Raw genomic sequence first — 20386 nt, 5'->3', positions numbered from 1 at the left:
ATTAAATATGAAATACAAAAATATAAAATATAATTGGGGTATTCACGCGGTCTGCTATTAGTCATATTGTCATAATGTCCTAATATATTATAATAGTTGTTGTTGTGTTTAAAAAAAAAAAAAAAATATTATTTTATGACAAAACAATAAACATAGTTCAAATAGTCTTATTAGCATAGGGTAACATAGAGACGAGACATAATTGTCAAAAGCCTAACTCTTGCAACAACAAAATACGTGCTAGTCAATGTATTTTATTGTTGTATCAAAAATATTATTTGTTGTAATTTTGTTTGACAAATAGGAAGGAGTGTCTCGTCTCTATGCTTATTAGCTTCGAACTTTTTTGTTTGAAACAAATTTTTTTAAAGTATCATAATATATTAGGACATTATGACCAAATAGTAGACCGTGTGAATACCCCAAATAAAACAAAAACAATGCCGAATTATTAATATTTGTATGATGCTTCAGTTTATTTGTTAATTAGTAAACAATTTTACGATGGTCGCACGTCAAGTCGACAAATACATAGTCGTCAATTATGTGGTCCGATATATTTTATTGTCCAAGGGACCTTTAATAGTTCCTTTAAAAAAAAAATAGTTTTAGGTTATACATAACTCCAATAAAAAAAAAAGAGAAATTATATCATCTGTGTTAAAGTGGTGGTTGGACTACCGATATCGTTTTCGCTATCGTAATTTTGAACTATGACTTGTTTGTGAAAAAAGATTAAAATTAATATGCTTAAGTTGTTTTATTTTAATTTTTGTATATCACACAAAAAAATTCTTTTATTTATAAATAACATACCTATGTAACTAAAAAAGTAAAATTAAAAGAAAAGAAAATAATTAATGAAAATTTCGATTTATAATAATTTATGGCTTTTGTAAAAATGTTTAGTTTATATTATACATAATTAATTAAATAATAGAAAATAAATTTATTTCAACAACTATTTTTTTTTTTGTTTAATTGTATGTATTCAAATATGAATAGTTTCTTTCTTTTAACAACTAATTAACAAGAAAAAATCTAAAAAAAAATATTTTATATATTTCGTAGTAGTCATACGCACTAGCTAATTCTATAAATACATGTATGTATAAAGAATAATTTACACAATTTTTATTTTTTAAAGATGAATATTGTAAATGGAAAAGCGAAATACCAAATAAAAAATTAAGAAAATACAACACGATGAAATTTCCGATTGTAGAGCAAAAGTTTGTACTTTTTTTTATATATATTTTTTGTTTGTCATAAACTAATTTTTAATTTGGTAAAAAGCTTATTAACACTAAATCATTATTATAGTTTAAATTTCATGTTTCTGGTTATTTTGTTTAAATGTTTGTAAGTTTTAGTGTTCGAAGAGTATGGTCATCACGGCCATTACGGCTATGCCGGCTATCAAAGCCAAGAATTGTTTAATCGATTCAAGGCGATTGTTTTCTTGCAATAAATCCGGTAATACTGTAACCAGTGCTATGTGTAAAAAGCCACCAGCGGTAAATGGCATAATCCAGGAGGTACGAGCCTCTAAAAAAAATAATAATAAAAATATGTGCACATTATTAGAGAGTTTTTAAATTATGTATTTCAAAATCAAAATATAAACAAAAATATTTACCCATGGCAGAAGTAACACCAGAACCACCAATAGCTACTAAAGCACCCAAAAGACCAGCACTAGCTGTTAACAATTGAGCGCGTGCTGCATCCCATCGACTGAAGCCGGAACGTAATAAAATTGCAAAATCACCAACTTCATGGGGAATTTCATGCACTAAAATAATGAAAAGTTTTTTTTTTTTAAAAAAATATAAATAAAATTATTGTTTTTGTTATACTTACACAATATGGCAAATGTAGCCAAAACTCCATGACGAAATGAGACCAAAAATGAACCAGCCACTGCCAAACCATGCGTAAAATTATCTATAGAATTTGCCATAAGATTCAAATAACCAGCCACCTTTTTTGGCTGATCTTTAGTTTTTTGCTCACGTTCGCGCAAAAAACAACCGTTGGGTACATCTTCAATGTCACAACCTTTACCGCCACAGCCTTCGGACGTTTGTCCTTCCAATATTTTACCACCAGTGCGACGCATTAAACAATTTGCAATTTCTACACATTTCGGTTGAGGATTTTCCTCATCGGCATTGGCATAGCCGGAGAAAATTTTCTCCACTATTGTGAAAATTAATATACCCGATAGAACCCAAAGGCCAGAGTTTAGGGAGGGATGACCAGATGAAGTTGCTAAGAAAAATAAAAATAAAACTGGGTTAAAAATCTTAAAATAAACGTATGTGATAAAAATTTATCAAATTAAAAACAACTTGTTGAACTGCCAAAATGATATACCTTTCTTTATGAAAAATAGTTTCAAAGTTTCGAAAGAATTAATTCTTAATTTAATTTTCCAAACCAATTTCATTTTTTACTCTTAACTATTACCTTAAAGAATTCATTAGGAATTATTTTTCTGGCATAATTCCTTAGTATTTCAAAGGTATTTAATTGAACTTAGATCCCTTTCACATTAGGCAATTAGTTGCGCAAGTCTCGCGTTGTTTTGTTTTTTCATTCATGTTTTTAAAAATTAAAAACAGACTTGGGCAACTAAATTTTTCTTCAATTCAAATCTATTAAAGGATTAAACAACTTTTTTTAAATAATGTTGTAAATGATTAAAAGAAAAGTAAAAAAAAAAATCTGAATGAAGAAAAAAATTGTTTAATTCAATTTGGATTAGATTTGAATTAATAAAAATTTTAACATTCCAAGATTGAATGAATTTCGTTATAAATTATTAATTAATTCAACAGTGAATGAATTCCAATCAAATAAAAGCCTCTGACATTTTTTTATATAAATAATACAATAGTACATAAATTCCAAATACAAATTCAAATGATATTCCTTCGAATCGAATTACACAATCACTCCAACGCTGATTTAATGAGATGATAAATATGAAAATTTTAACTGCAGTTAGCATGTAAGCGCCAACGATATAAATATGTATGTTAAAGTTGACTTACATTTTTCATTGTCACCTTCCCAGGCCTCCGGTAATAAATGCAGAAAAACATCACCCAAAAGACCGCCCACAGCAAAACTAAGTAAAACTTTTAGGAACTTTGATTCACCAGCTAGAAGAACAAACAATAAAATTGTATATTTATGTAATTAAAACAATAAATTTTGCACCTCAATTTACACAAATAACTTACGATCTTTGTATCCTTGTTTGTTTAATTTCTCATCTGTTGGTATTATAAGCAATGGCAGTATGCCACTTAAACCTATAACCACTGAACCCAGCAGTGAAAATACCCAGGGAGTATATTCGAGACCCTTAATATATTCGGGCACATATTGATTGACCAAATGAGTATATAACATAACAATATGATCATCAAAAAATCCTGCTGTGGAATTCATTTTGAAATGCTGTTGATCTTGTTGTCGCTTTAGTTAAACTTAAACTAATAATATCACAATGGAGCTGATAGGTTTTTATGTAAAAAAACCAAGATGAACTTAAATTCTTTATGTGTTATTGCTTTTCGAAAGCCGGGAAAATACCTTACTATGCAAGGTACTATCACAATGTAGCTGATGTGTTTTTATAATGATATTAAATTCTTTGTGTGACAGCTCTTCGAAAGTTGGGGAAAATATCCAAATTGTACTGACTGCTGTTTAGTTTAATATGTTGCTCTGCGAAAGCCGGGAGAAATCCAAATTTTGATTTTTTTTTTTAAATTAAAAATTAGTAATACAAATAATTTTTGTATTATTCAAAATGGTTTACTTCTAGAGGGGAATCTTGCACACACAATGGCTAATCTGTAACGAAAAAGGAATAAATAATTTCATAATTTTATTAAATTAATTTTCAATATTTTGTAGTTATAACTAAATCTATAGGCGTCTGTTTATTTTAGTTGCATAAAACACCATAGCAACATTTATAAATATTTTTAATAATAATTTTTTATTTTTTTATCTTAATTTGTATGTCATTTAGTTTTGAAATGTAAATACTTTTTAGCCATTCAACTACAAAGGGGTCAACTATGGCCATTGCGTCAATTTGTCTATTAGTAATATTGGGGGCTTTAATATCATAAGATAAGATAAAAAATACCTGACCAGTTGTAAACAACAAAATTAAATAAAGAAACGTGAAAATGAAATTCTATTGGAATTAAAACAAAACCAACACACTTTATTATTTTACTTGTAATTCAAGTTCACGGTTTTAGTTATAAGGACGTTACACGACAACAATTCAGATAGGTACAAATATAGACAGATACATATATAGACCTACTATGTAATTATAAATCATGTCTGCTACTAGTCTATTATTAAACAATTTATAGAATAAACTCAAAAACTGTTTGGATACCATACGAATTTAAACTAAGAGACCTTGAAAGACGATTTTGCATGTTCGAAATAATGCTTCAAGGCTATAAAAAAATAATTTTTGCGCCGAATCATTACTTGTTATGAAAAATGTATCCATTACAATAACCCAAAGCGTCATATCTATTATGAGCTGCTGAAATCTGACCAGACCATCACAGGGCATCTGTACTGAACGCAATCGATTTGTTTCGATCGATGCAAAACGCTCTCTCTGGGATACGCTTCACTTTGGAACAGAATATCCGAAATTGGCTTGATTCGTTCTTGGTCGAAAAATATGAGTTCTTTTGGCTCGGAATCCATATGTTGCCAGAAACATGGGAAAAGGTCATAGCTAACAATGGCCAATACTTTGAATAAATTTATATTGTGCAAATGTTACAAAATGAAAGCTAAAAATCCCCATCCTCCCTTTATCTTAGTGAGAAGGGTATATATAAGTTTGTCATTCCGTTTATAATTTCTACAATATAATTTTCCGTCCCTATAAAGTATATACATATATTCTGGATCATTATAGATAGCGAAGTCGATTAAGCCATGTCCGTCTGTTTGTTGAAATCAATTTTCTGAAGACCCCAGATATCTTCGGGATCCAAATCTTCAATAATTCTGTCACAAATGGCTGAGATATGGGGAAAAAACCAGGACAACCTTGATTTTTGACCTATGTATATCTGGACTACTAAGTCATTAATATTTCAAAGACCTTTGCAACGACGTATATAAGACCATAGTAAGTTGGACCTAAATGGGTCAAAATCGGAAAAAAATTTAACCCGAATTTTTTTTTTCACCAAAAAAAATTTAAAAATAAAAACATATTTTTTTAAATTTAAAAAAAAAATTTGAATTTTTTAAAAAAAAAGATTTAAATTTAAAAAACAAAAAAAAAAAAAAATTTAAATAACAATTCAAAAAAATTTTACTTGTTCTCTTACTTGTTTTCAATTCATATGAACACTAATTTGTGTGATAATAGATTTTTCGATTTCATAGCCTACAGTATTTTGCTTTAGTTGGGGAGCAGGATGCTCTAATCATTTTCTTTTTTAAAGACAAAACTTATATCCTAGGGTAACATAGAGACGAGAAATAATTGTCAAAAACCTAAGTTTGTTGTCAAAAACCTAACTCTTTCAACAACAAAATACATGTTAGTCAATGTATTTTGTTTTTGTATCAGACATATGATTTGTTTTATTTTTGTTTTACAAAACGGAGTTTCTCGTCTCTATGCTTATATCTTTAAACAAAAGAAACAACTTTAAAATTAGTTTCAAATGAAAATATTTATGATGTTTTGAAGTTATAAATTGTCATTAAAACGAAATGATCGAGAAAACAATTGTTCACTTTTGTATCACTGTGTTATTAAATTTTGACTGATTATTTTAAAACAACTACTGATTTTTGACTTAATTTAGTATTAAAAAATTCCCGGGAATGGATAAAGTTCGGGAAATGAGGAACCCTAGTGCTAAATAGTCAAATGATATATTCCAAGCATTATATTATTTAAATCACTTGTTGGCTTATTGAAATCCTTTGAATATTTATGAGTGTGAAAACTTTTTTAGTTAAATACATTTTCATTTTAAACGTATTTAAATAACAAATACATAATTTTAGTATTTTCACATTAATTCAATTTACAACATTTCAAATATGTACATTTAAAAAATTTCATTTCAACCAGCAGACAAAATAACGTTTACTTGTATTTGACACAATTTTGAATTTACTTAAGATAAAAATAATGTTACAAAAAACAACAACCACTAAAAATAAATATAACTGATTTTATTTTTGTTTTTAAAACATATTTCAAGATCAAAACGACATTAAAGATTTGTTTTATTTGTAGCGCGCACTCGCACCCAACTGCACGAGAATGATGTAAATTCTCAAGGAAAGCGAGTAATACAGTCTATAGTAAAAAATCTGGTCTGGTGTACACAACAAGTATGTTAAAGTTAAAAACACAAATGAATTGAGAAAAATTAAAAAGGAAATTAAATTTGCAAAAAATTAATGCATTTAAAATACATAATAACAAATTATATATACATATTATTAATTTTACTACCAACACAAACCGCACGAAGTGTAAATATTAACTGAATTAAAATATTGCTAAATGGTTTATAGAAACTTCAATTCGATATTGTTAAACATATACTACAGACAGAAAGACAAGTGTCTACAAGTAAAATTGTGGTGAATAAAACGAAAAAAAAAACAATTTATTTATAAAAATAAAATCACAAAAAAAAACCTTAGGAGAAATATGAGCAAATATTTTCATGATAAGATATGCCCCCATCAACAGACTACTGAAGTCGGAAAGAAATTATAAGCCCCCATTTAAGTACTACTACTATCTGTCTGTAGAGTTTGTATGTAAATTCCCCCTAAAATGACAGGCAGGACCAACTTAAAATGAGGGAAAGTGTGAGCTAGAAAAGCATTTATTTAGTTGACATTTACCAACTTGAATCTGCGAATTACGAGTTCCAACAAGTTAATCATTTTAATATTTCTTTTCAATTGATTGATTGATCACCAAACACCACAAAAAGCAGCAGAGTGTGGAGGAAAGTTATTTTTCATTTAAATATTGTTTTATTATTATTTTTTTAAAGTATTTTTCACATGGTAATAAAATGAATTTGTTTGTGAAATTTTACAAGTGTGAATGAGATTAAATTATAGCTTATTAATACATTTATGGCTGAGTGTTATAAAAATCAGTGCAAGTTTTCAAAACTTGAATGTTTATTTTTAAATGAAAAATACAAACAATATTTGTTTGTTGTCATTGTTACTGTTGTTATTGTGATAAGAAGAGAAACAACAAATATATGTATGTAAAAAATTGTTGTTAGATTCACAATTTTGTGGTTTTAGGTATAGTCACCCATTATTATATAGTGGTTTGACTGTATTTCAAATTAATTGTTTTATATAAATTTTAGATATTTTTAACAAGAAACAAGACCCCTTTCACACTAGGCAATTTAGTTGCGCAAGTCTCTTTCCCAACAATAAAACAGCATGCAAAATTTTGTTCTCCTTAACCCGACATTACCTCTGGCATCCACAAGAGACTTGCGCAACTAAATTACCTAATGTGAAAGAGGTCCAAACTGTATTAGATGAACAAATTTTTGTGAGAAAAAAATATTGTTGATTGCATAGAATAAACACATAGAACGGAAGGAAAGAGTAATATATATGGAAAAATTACTCTCTTTTCACACATACGGGTGATACAATAACAAAATACATGCAATACATTCTCATGAATTAGGTTTTTGACAACAGACTTAGGTTTTTGGCTCTCAGTTACCTATCTAGTTGTTGTCTATGGTTGATTGTATAATTTTTTTGGGGAAAACAATTTTCTTTATAAAGGGAGATTTTTAAGCCCAATAGAATTTACGAAAAGGTTAACTGTCAAACGAACTGTCATACTCGCTAACTTTTTGACATTTATGATCAGTATACTCTGGCAAATCATCATAAATAGATTGACATTTGAACTACGCTACAAAATTATTCATATTTACTTTGAAAAACAGTCATCGATTCGCGCAACTTATAGACGACGGTTATATCGCAAAAAATGTGTTCAGCAATGAGGACCATTCTTGGCTTAACGGGTTTGTTAATAAACAAAATTGTCCAATCCACAACATACCTTACAGACTCCATTACAATCCAGCAGAATGAACCGTTTGCTGCGGTGGCTTCATCGGACCTTATTTCTTCAAAAATGAAGCCGGTGCTCGGGTTACGGTCAATGGAGATCATTATCGCACCATGATCAATGATTTTTTGTTTGAAAATATGGATGACATTGATCCGGGCGAGATTCATTGCGATCCAAATTTGGCGATAACTTGATTTCGAGAAATGGACCAGTCAATTTGCCTTTAAGGTCGTGAGATTTGACATCTCCCGATTATTTCCTATGCGGTCACGTGAAGTCACTGGTTTATGCTGATAAACGGTCAGCATTGTTCGAAAAAGTGGCAAAAAATTGTACGTCCAGAATGCGTTTCGTGAAAACCAGGCACTGTTTCCATATGCCCGAAATTATTTTAAAATGTTATTGTCATGTATTGATGTTTCGAATGAAAAAATTTTCTTTTTTGTGTTAATTTTTAACATAATTTATTTTCGTGAATGATTTTCGGAAGATATGGGAGCATATATATGATTTGGAACAGCCGAATATAGCTCTCTTACTTGTTTCATACTTAAATACAATTTTAATGGTTCAACTTTTTAATTAAAATCTAATGCAAATTGAATAAACATAATTGGGGGATTCAAACGGTCTGCTATTAGGTCGTATTGTCATAATGTCGTAAAATATGTTTTTAGTTTAAACAAATTCTTGTTGTGCTGCAAACAAAAAAGTGTTATTTTATGACAAACCAATAAACATAGTTCTAAGTCTTATTAGTTTATAACATTTTTGTTTGAAACCCAACAAAAATTTATTTAAACTAAAAAAATATTTTATGACATTATGACAATACGAACTAATAGGAGACAGTTTGAATCCCCCAAATATTTGTTTATTCAATGAAAACTTGAATGATTCTATAAGATATTAATTCTATGTTTGAAAATGTTTGAAGTACTAAGGAATTAACGCTTTAAATTAATTCGCAATGAATCCTTTAATGGAATAGTTAAAAGATAAAGTTTAATTCAATTTATTTAAATATTATTAAGCTTAAATGTATAAGTTCAATACGTTTGAAGGCTATAAATGAATTGGCAATGAATGCTTCAATGGAATAGTTAAGAGATTTTGAAAATTGAATTTAGAATCATTTTTTTCTATTTCTTTTCATTTGTTGTGGGTCCTAAATTGGTTTTTGGGATAATTTTAGTATTTTAAATAAACGTTACAGCAGAGATGGTAGTCGAAATGCTCCTAAATGGTCACTGTTTCATGTTATTCGTTCAATTTGTAACTAAAAAACAGAATCAACAAGAAGAAAACAAAACATACAAAAAGTTTTTATTAAATTTAAACATTTTTAAAATATTGTGATGCAGTTTTTGTTTCCAGCCGGGGTATGCTTAGTCTGTCCAGGTTCTTCAAAGGTCTGCTTCCTTTGAAATGTTTACCACAGAGCTGTCTTGGATCTTTGGAATATGTTTGTTAATGGGTGAAACTTCTAATAGAGAATCCGACGAGATAAATGCTTCGGCTCTCGGTCGGCTATCGACAAATTATTCGTAAATACAGCTTATGGATGCAATCCGATGAGATAAATTCTTCAGCTCTCATCGGCTAACTACAACTTATTGGCTACGACTAGCTAATGAGTACAATCCGACGAGATAAATGCTTCGGCTCTCGGTCGGCTAACGACAAATTATTCGTAAATACAGCTTATGGATGCAATCCGATGAGATAAATTCTTCAGCTCTCATCGGCTAATTACAACTTATTGGCTACGACTAGCTAATGAGTACGATCCGACGAGATAAATGCTTCGGCTCTCGGTCGGCTAACGACTAATTATTCGTAAATACAGCTTATGGATGCAATCTCATGAGATAAATTCTTCAGCTCTCATCGGTTAACTACAACTTGTTGGCTACGACTAGCTAATGAGTACAATCCGACGAGATAAATGCTTCGGCTCTCAGTCGGCTAACTACAGATTTTAACTACGGTATTAATACGAAGTAAGAATTTAGCTCTCGTCTAATTATGCTTTGTTTACCCGGGCGCAAAGTATAAGTAGATCGGAACTTCAATTCTCGCTCCCTGTTCCTGTTTTCTTAGATGTCTTATATTAGAATTCACATATACTGTTTGGGAATTATTGACAACAAATTAGAATTCATATAAACTGTTTAGGAATTATTGACAATAATATACTAATACATATTGTATTAGTATTAATTATGTTATTTTGATGTATTGACTTTTGTAACTGCACGTTACAATATGCAACATCAAAAATTCGGAATAATGACAACAAACATACCATTGAATGAAAATCGAAGCTCTGGTTTAAAAACAGTTTTGAAATGTACATCACTCAGACTTTTTGGTTTTAAAGCTGTCGTTTTTTTGTGTTTTTATACCCTTCACCTTCGTGAGAAGGGTAGATGTATATAAGTTTGTCACTCCGTATGTAATTTCCACAATATAATTTTCCGATTCTATAAAGTATATATATTCTGGATCCTTATAGATAGCGGAGTCGATTAAGCCATGTCCGTATGTCTGTCCGTCTGTTGAAATCAACTTTCCGAAGCCCCCAAATAACTTACATACACGATTCATACATCAACATCTCCAGAATTCTTCCGGCTCGGTTGCTATTTAAAATCGAGAAAATCGGACAAGCTCGATTTTTGACCTATATCTGGACAATATGGATATCTAATGATAGATATTTAAAAGACCTTTGCAACGACGTATATAAGACTATAGTAATTTGCACCTACAAAGGGTCAAAATCGGAAAAAAAATTTTAACACGAATTTTTTTTCACCAAAAGTTTTTTTTCGCTAAATATTAAAAAAAAATTTAAAAAAACAATTCGAAATATTTTTTTTTTCGAAAAAATTAAAAAAAACAACTTTGGAAAAAAATACATTTTGTTTACCTAAAAATATTTAAAATTTTTATTTTAAAGTATAATTATGGTGAAGGGTATATACGATTCGGTACAGCCGAATATAGCTCTCTTAGTTGTTTTTTTTTAAATTTTTTGTGCTCAAAAATCCATTGAAACCACTGTATGTTATTGTGATATACATAATCGTGTTATCTGGTAGTTTTTGTGGTATTTAATGCACTTTATTGATACTTATTAATAAAACAAAATTATTTTCTTTGTTTACTTCTGCTTTCATTGTTTCCTATACTACACGAGTTGCGCTTTTTCCTATTGGGTTGAATCATGCGAATATATTTATTTACTCGTATTCATATTCATTAATGCTCATTTTAACAATACATATGTTTTCGGTCATTAACCCTGACTAAAAATTATGAATAATTTTAGCATTTATTTTGCTAAAGATAAAAAAAAAATATTGTAAAGAAAACTGACTTAGATTTTATTAGAAGAAAGTTAACTTTTTATTGGCGAAATTTATTTTTAGCTAAATTTGAAAAATTAAGCCTACATTTAATACTATTTTTCATTGTGATTAATTTTCCCATATTTCTAAATTAAATAAAACAAGTAAGAAAGCTATATTCCGAATTTTATATATCCTTCACCAAATTATACTTCAAAATAAAAATTTTAAATATTTTTAGGTGAACAAAATTTATTTTTTTTTGCAGTTTTTTCATTTTCGAAAAAAATGTTTCGAATTGTTTTTTTTTTAATTAAAATTTTTTTTTTAAATTTAAAAATTTTTTTTTGGTGAAAAAGGATCTATCTATAAGGATATATATTTACTTTATAGAAATTACAAACGGAATGACATACTGGTGAAGGGTATAGTAAATTGAAGAAAATCACTCGCAATTGTTAGTGTTATTCAACTTTGTACAATTTTAGGGTATTTTTAATTAATTCCTCGGTGACAGATATCGCATTTTTCATGCACAATTGGATCTATTAAGAACGAATACGTTTTTTAAATTATCTAATTTTTGTTTTTGATATTTAAATATAATTAATTAAATGAGACTTTATTTATAGTTAATATTCAATTAATTATTTTAAATAATTCTGTACTTAAATGATTATAATTGTATTCCTAAATTAGGCACATATTCAACAATTAATACCCAATATTTTTATGAATACTATTCTTAAACTTAATGGAAATTTACTTAAAGTTGAAATAAAAAAAATTCTAGTCAAAAACTTTCAATATTTTTTAAAAATATGTAACATGTAAATAGTTTAATAAAATTTGTCAAATTTTACAATTTTTAACTGGAGTTAACATGTGTTGTTTTGATTAAATGGAATTAACATTTGTTGAACATAAATTAATATTATTCTTTGAAACCGCATATGTATTTGAATATCGAATATGTCTATAGAAGACTTAAAGCCAGCTAAGGTTTCCATTTTACACTTTCATAAAAAGTGGATTTAGTTTTTTTGCACACTAAGTTAACGTCATGCTTATAATTTCATACTTTGAGTTTGTCAATTACTAGCTTAATTTACAGCAATTTTTGTATAGGAAACAATTATTGTTTCAATTTTATCTATTTATAATAATACATATCTTATTTTGAGCTATTAATTAGTATTTTTAATTTATTCTCTTTTTGGTTACAAATTAGATAAACAAGTTTTAAAAATTATATACATAAGTAATTCTCCTCGCTGGTTGGTATATTTAGGTTTGCTTTGGGTTTGTAATTTATTTGTTATTAAAATTTGTTTAACTAAATAATGATTTGTTTGTTTGCTGGCAATATTTTTTGTTTTCAATGAAGTAACCAAATTATCTAAGTATCACTCAATTTAAAATTTCAGTCGAATTTCCATTTATAATTTTTAACGAATATCAAAACGTCAGCAAAGCTGAAGTGCTTTCAATTCGCCAATGCTGAACATTTATAGTAGATTATGAAACACTACTTAAAACACAAACTCCACCACTTGTATAAACAAAGAATAAAGAAACCATCAAGATGAATGAGTGTATTGGGTTCTTAAGTGACTGTACAAGAAGAAGAAAAAGAAGAAACTGGTCTATAGCTGAATTTCAGAATAAAACAACACTCGAGGGCACGACACATCAGCAAACCAAAAACCAACTTTGTTTTTGAAAAACAATTCAATGAAAGATACAAATAAATACAGGAAGAAGTTTTACGGAAAAGTTAAACAACAAAATTATGTAGCAGTAAACTATAAATTGAACTTGAATAAATAATAGTTACACATGTAACATGTATATAAATAAAATATTTATACAATTGATTATAAATTACAACAACTAGATGATGTACAATTGTTTAAATAATTTAAACATGATTATGACAAAGACTAAATCAATTGAAGACTTTTCTAGTTTTATTTTTTTGTGATAATGAATCAATCATTATACCCTACACCACCACCATAGAGTTGATGTTTGTAAGGTCCAAATATATTATTCCAGCACACACATAAAAGTATACTGATCGACTAAGAATCAATTTCTAAGTCGTTATTCTGCGTTTCATTACAGACAATTCTTTTTTCTTTTGAAAAATCAGCTCATATCTAATTAATTTATGCACATGCTGAACAATATTATTCGTTTAATTAAAACTTAATGTTTATCTAGATATTTTCTTATACTATTTTTATACCCTTCATCATCAGTGATGAATTTCCGTTTGTAATTTTTACATTTTTCATTTGCGATCCCATGTAGTAAATATGTTTTTCATTAGTGAACCCATAAAGTTTTTGTATTCTGGGTCGTTATAGTTAGCAGAGTCAATATAGCCATGCCAGTCTGTATGTTGAAATCAATTTTCCGAAGCCCCAAAATAACACACATCAGGTATTTTCTGACACACGCATGATATCTTGATTATATAGCCATTAACATAGACAATATGGATTATCCAATAATAGTTACTTCAAAGACCTTTCCAACGACGTAGATAACGCCATAAAAATTCGTACCACAATGGACCAAAATCTGGAAAAATATTCTAGATTTTTTTCACCAAAAAAATGTTTGTTACAATATTTTTTATAACAAAACAAGTAAGAAAGTGTAGTCGGACTGGCCCCTTCCATATAATACCCTACACTAAGTAAATTAACAAAAACTTTTTTCTTTTAAAATATCAATAATTTATTTTCGTGAATGATTTTTGGAAGAGGGCCTTATAATGGACCATGACTAATTATGTACCGATCGCCATGAAATTAGGTCGTGTGTGTTTTATGTCTACATAAAAGATATTTCTATTGCATTTTATGTCTATACCGACATTTTTAAAAAATTTATGCACGTTAAATTGATTATCGGAAGCGGTCCTTATATCGGAGCATGACTAATTATGGACCCATCATCATAAAATTAGATGAGACTAATTCTGTATATATAAACCTTATTTGGATCGAAATACCTTTATAAATTAAACATTTAGTACCAATAAAGCTCAATTTCAGGAGGACATTTGTATGGGGACTAGGTGAAATGATGGACCGATTACAGTCAGTTGCAATGACTTGGTCATTTTATCGAAATATCTTCAAAATTTCAACCTGTAATTTGAGCGCAAGGTTTACATGGACAGCCAGGAGGACGAAATTTTTTTTCGAACTGTTTTAATTTTTTTTGTTTTTTAAATTATTTATTTTTTTGTTTTTTTCAATTTTTTTTTTGGTGAAAATAAATTCGGGTTAAAAAATATTTTTTCCGATTTTGAACCGATTTTGTCCAACTTACTATGGTCTTATATACGTCGTTGCAAAGGTCTTTTGTGATAGAAAATTTTCAATTACTTTTGATTTTGTTCGCGCACACCCCTAATAACAAGTAACAAGACGTCGAACACGAACAAATCGGATTCACAAATCATCCGTGTGTCGCCAGCTTAATCCAGATATACAGTGGTGGCCAGTTATTTAAGACAAATACTTGAATTTTATTCATCAACTGAATTTTAAGTGCGATAGAGCCAAAACTAACAAAAGGCCCTAAGGGTATGAAATTTAGTATTAATAAGATATGTGGAAATACGTTGACCCACCACAGCGAACATCCGCTGCCATTTGTGGACCGATTTTGCTGATTTTAAATAGGAAACTTCTCGAAAGCATGTTTGACAGAATTATTGAAGATTTGGATATCGAAGATATCTGGGATCTTCAGAAAATTGATTTCAACAGACAGACGGACATGGCTTAATCGACTCCGCTATCTATAAGGATTCAGAATATATATACTTTATAGGGTCGAAAAATTATATTGTGGAAATTACAAACGGAATGACAAACTTATACATATATACCCTTCTCACGAAGGTGAAGGGTATAAAAATATTTTAAAAATGATTTTATGTTCCAATTGGGATGATTCTTTCTACTTAGACAATTCGTCGGAGGAGCGTTATTTGAAAAATAGATTTAGCACATTTGAATGCCACAGTACAACTGTATTATGCATTCCACAGCATAACTATATCTGTAAAAAATGATCATGGAATCGTTGTATTTGTGTATATTCTTTTGGTTTATACCTATCTCAGTTTTCATTATTTGATATTTACACTTTTTTTTCAAATTTATTCACTTGATAAATCTAATATTAATTAACAGTTGATATTGAAATACATATTATGTATTTTTGAGACCATATAAAATAACACTTTTTAGTTGTGTATACAAACATCACAAATTTTTTAAATTAAAATATGTAGGTACATAGGTATGTATATTAAAATTACTTACAACTTTTGTTTCATAAAGTGACGTTACAACTTTAATTTATTCTGAACGTTGTGTTAAATAAACCAGTTTTAATTAATGTAATAGTTTTAGTTATTTAATTTACTATTGTACAAAAAAAACAATGACGTATTAGGAAAGCATTAGCTATATTAAATAATTTTTTATTATAAATTGTTATATTTTATGCACGTTTTTTAATGTTTTTAAATATATTATTAGTAGGTTATTTTATGATTTCAATTTCCTTATTAAATTTGACACATTTTTTCATAGGTATTGTTTGCAAATTAGTTTTAATTTCTTATTTATTTATAAATTAATTTAACCGGCAACATTATCTGTATGTTGTTAATCCACACAAAACGACATCTTATCAATACGAAGCTTCAAAACCGTTTAATACTAAAATTCGAAAATTAAATGAGTAGCAGTGAAATAAATTCAGAAGAAAAAAAAGATTCTTTTGTAAAACTATTGAGTTGATGATCTTTTTTTGTTATTATTTTTTTTGCTTTTTCTAGAAAATATATTCAAAAAAAAATGTATTTAATTAAAACGAAGAGAACATAAATACATACGAAAAGACATACATGTGAATTTTTCTTTTGAAATAATTTATCTTTGTTGTAGTTTAATATTATTTTTTTTTTAATTTTAAACTCATAGTTAGAAATATGTACATAGAAAATCGAACGAGTATGTAAATTGTTTTTGTGTTTAAATCCTTCGGCCATCATTGTTCGACATTTTTGCACTCTGCACTCTACCGTTGTGAAGAGAAGAGTGTTGTGTAGTATAGAATTGCCATTAAAATCAAGTGCTCGCTAATATTTATGAAATGTACGTATGTTTGTATGTTTGTATTTACCTAGTAATTTTTGTGTGATTAAAAACAAAAAAATAATAACAACAAAAAGGTTTTGTTTTTATTTTGATCGTCTACAATAATTTCATTTGATGTGTCATGTTTTTGTTTTATTCTCTTATCGCTAAATTTGTTTTTCTTTGTTGTTTTTGTTGTAATAATATTATGATTACAGTGCAGCTTCAGAAAAAATTCAGTTAAGAGTGCAAAATCGATCATTTTAAATGTTCAACGAATCAAGGAATTTAAATAGGTATCTATATGTAAATAAAGATTATTTTATTTAATTGCTTGGAAGTTAATAAATAACTATATTCCACTCTATTATACTATGCTTTTATTAATGGCATAATATTCTATTAATAATTTTTAAAGTTCTTTCAAAAATAGTATGAAGTATATTTTATTTTATTCGAAAATAAAGTAAAAAAGCAAAGCTTACAATTTTTTTTTTATCATATTGAGGGTATTGATTTCAAAAAAATGGAAAATTACACTCTGATTTTTTTACACTTTTACTCACAAACACATGGAAAAAAAATCCAAAAAAAAGTTGTATTTTTATACCCTTCACCTTCCTGAGAAGGGTATACATATATAGATTTAAAAACTCCGACTAAGTTAAATCTAGAAAAAATGCGTAATTCGTTTCGAAAGAGAACTTTTTAAATAAATTTATACCAATATTTTTATCATTATTTTCTTTAAATATGAATATCCATGGAAATTTTAATGTTAATCATCTCAATAATTCATTTAACAACTAAAGTCGACCTATTAGAAATGTTATTTTTTGTTGTTGTTTTAAATAAACATTTTCCCGATTTAGAACGCTACATGCAATGTAAATTTTAAACAATATTGAAAATTTGTAATTAAGACTGTACTCAAAATAACGTTAGCTCATTTTCTAATTTTAATTCAATACAAATATTCATTATGGCTAATTAGTAACCAACTGAAGATTTGGTAATTATTTATTATGTATGTATTAAAAACATCGTGTATGAAAAAATTTCCGAATAGTATGGCAATATTTTAAGTTGTGTCAAAATCTGCACATTTTTCAATAAATTTATATAAAAAATAAGAGCATTAAAAGATAATTAGACATCTAGCTAAATTGTAAATCACAATGTGTCAATTTTGTGTTATCTTTAGATATTTTTTTAAATCGCCACGATAACAGCACTGTTCCCTAACATCCCAATAATCATTTATATTTAATTTGACCAACGTTTTCTGAGTCAGTTTTCTTTACGAATTTGAAATAGTAACTGCATCATGTTGTAGTAGGTATAATCGAAATAATGCATTTTAAAAATAATTAATCCAAACTATGTATATTATTTACAAAATAATCCGCAACGTTTGATTAAACTAAATAATATAATATAATCAATAGTGCATACTATATTTTAACCTGTATAAATGAGGTGCCAGAATTGTGCCGTGATGTACTTCTCAAGAAACTTGACCAAAATTAGATAAAGAATCATTTAAATGTACAGCTTTTGAAAAGTTTAATTATGTGAAGATAAATGCCTTTCATTTTTTAAAGTGAAAAAGCCACAGTACAACACCTTTTCCGTAAATTGCAAATAATATCATTTTGGAACTTTGATAGAACGTCCACGAATTGCAAATTTAATAGGTATTTTTCAGGAATAAATTCTTTAAATAGTATACATTAATTCGATAATAAAGAAATAGGACTTAGATTATTAATGTCACAAGAGTTCGTTTTCTTTTTAATTTGAACCATTTCTGAAACTGTCCAATTATCTGGAAAGTAAGCATTATTAATTGAAAATTATAACTAAAAATTCAAAAGCATTAATAGGAAATTAGCTTATTATAAAAATATAAATTTTATCATTTCCAACTGATTTCTTATTGTTTAATTCATTAGACTGAAACAATTTTGACTAAATTTATAAATCGCCTGCAGTTTTGATTATTCAGAGCAGAAAACTAGTTTTAAAAATCAAATAAAACATTATTATCTTTAACTTATCTTATCACTTTAATTATTTTAACGGCACCTGATTTCCTTATTTTTTCATTACAATTTAATTTCTTCTTTAAGTTCACACCGGGTTATATTCCTAAAGAGTATAACAATGGATCCTATGGTTCTCCGAGTGGAAGTGTACTTCTGTAGTATACAACCCTTCAAATCTAATTTAAAAAGAATCCAACAAGATATCAATTTTAGAAATATCTCTTTCTAACATCAAATGGAATTGAAAAATTGTATGAAAATAAAATTATAAAATGATAGCAGTTTTCTAGAGAAACGTTACCTCCGATTTGCTGAATCTTTGCTTAAATCTTGGCTCTAAAATTTAGATCAATTGTGTATTGCAAATTAATTATTTGGAACATAAATACTTTTTAATTCCACTATAATATGGTTTAATAACATTTCGGTCTTATATGATTACTGGCTTTATGGCACTGATAATTAGGGAAACAGTTTATTGAAGAATTTAATGCGTTACAAAACCCTATATTGGTTTTTAATAAGCTTATTCGATATCAAAATGAGTACATATTTACCTAAAATTGAATTCAAACGTGAACAAATTTAAATGTTAAGTTTTAATTATATCAAATAAAATATCTACATAATTTTTTAACGCTTAGTTGTGTGTTTGTTGGGATATTTTACACAAAAACAATCTCATACTCTTGAGTTTTACTATTATCACGTTATTCTCTTTTAAACACGAACATATTTATCAATATGAATTTTATTTATGTATGTACGACTAATTTTGATTTCTGGTTTTTAGCATTCAGTTAATTGATTATTAATCTTCATAACAAAAGAAATAATGTACCGTAAGCAAAAATCAAAACAAATATGGCTGCAATAATAAATATGGTGGAATCGTAACAACTAAAGAAATGTCAATAATAAACAAAAACAAAAATTTCTTATTGGTATTTTTAGTGGCAGGTTAAAAAATGTCAAAATAATTGAATTTATAATGGTCTACTAATTATTAAATAATGATAACATATTTGGTTAGGATTTAAGTAAACATATTTATAAAAGAGTACTATGTTGAAAAAAATTAGCGACGTAGTAGAAATATAGAAATGTTAAAAGCAAGAAATTTACATCTACATATATTTACATACCTGTTCTGGCATAAATTTGCAATTAAACAAAATTTGTATTTTCTTCTGCGAATTAAATGGTTTTCTTTTAGTAATACAAACGAAAATAAATATGTATGCTAAAATCAACTGAAAATTTGTTTACATTTCTTTGTCAACAAAAAATTTGATATAAATAAGCAAGCAAATACACAAAAAGTATTATTTGAACGATTTGTATGTTTCTGTTTTATTTATTTTTGTTAATGCGTAGTTATTTTTCACATGTACCTATGTTTCTTTTTTATATTTCTTCACTAGTTTACACTGAAACTGAGTGATTATTTTGTTGCAGAATCACCCAAGATAAACTCACAATTTAATTATTCACTATTAAAAGTTTTCATGCATTTCATTAGATTTTATGTAATGTTTATTGACTTATTGTTTTGTTTTCTCAATTATTTGCACAATATATTCTTGGAATTATACTAGCGCACTTCTATTCGATTGTGTTTAATGTTATTCGCCT

At 27.6% G+C, this 20386-nt stretch overlaps 1 protein-coding gene across 1 annotated transcript; it reads right to left on the bottom strand.

The window, feature by feature from the left end:
• Nucleotides 1-755: 755 nt before the first annotated feature.
• LOC135963483 (zinc transporter ZIP13 homolog) lies at nucleotides 756-20386 on the bottom strand. Its single transcript, XM_065515349.1, has 6 exons — nucleotides 19897-20386; nucleotides 3252-3870; nucleotides 3060-3170; nucleotides 1864-2274; nucleotides 1640-1795; nucleotides 756-1548 (listed from the first exon to the last, which is right to left on the bottom strand). The coding sequence occupies exons 2-6, from the start codon at nucleotides 3460-3462 to the stop codon at nucleotides 1370-1372; spliced, it is 1068 nt and encodes a 355-aa protein (XP_065371421.1). The 5' UTR covers nucleotides 3463-3870; nucleotides 19897-20386; the 3' UTR covers nucleotides 756-1369.

This window comes from Calliphora vicina, chromosome 1 (genome assembly GCF_958450345.1).
Source record: "Calliphora vicina chromosome 1, idCalVici1.1, whole genome shotgun sequence".
Classification (NCBI taxonomy): domain Eukaryota; kingdom Metazoa; phylum Arthropoda; class Insecta; order Diptera; family Calliphoridae; genus Calliphora; species Calliphora vicina.
This window is presented reverse-complemented; position numbering and strand designations above follow the sequence as displayed.

Excerpts from the sequence above, each read along its gene's own strand:
- LOC135963483 (XM_065515349.1), bottom strand. The coding sequence starts at position 3,462 with ATGAATTCCACAGCAGGATTTTTTGATGATCATATTGTTATGTTATAT. Across the intron at positions 3,171-3,251 it reads CAAACAAGGATACAAAGATC|CTGGTGAATCAAAGTTCCTA; the intron begins GTAAGTTATTTG and ends TTGTTCTTCTAG. Across the intron at positions 1,549-1,639 it reads TGGTGTTACTTCTGCCATGG|AGGCTCGTACCTCCTGGATT; the intron begins GTAAATATTTTT and ends TATTTTTTTTAG.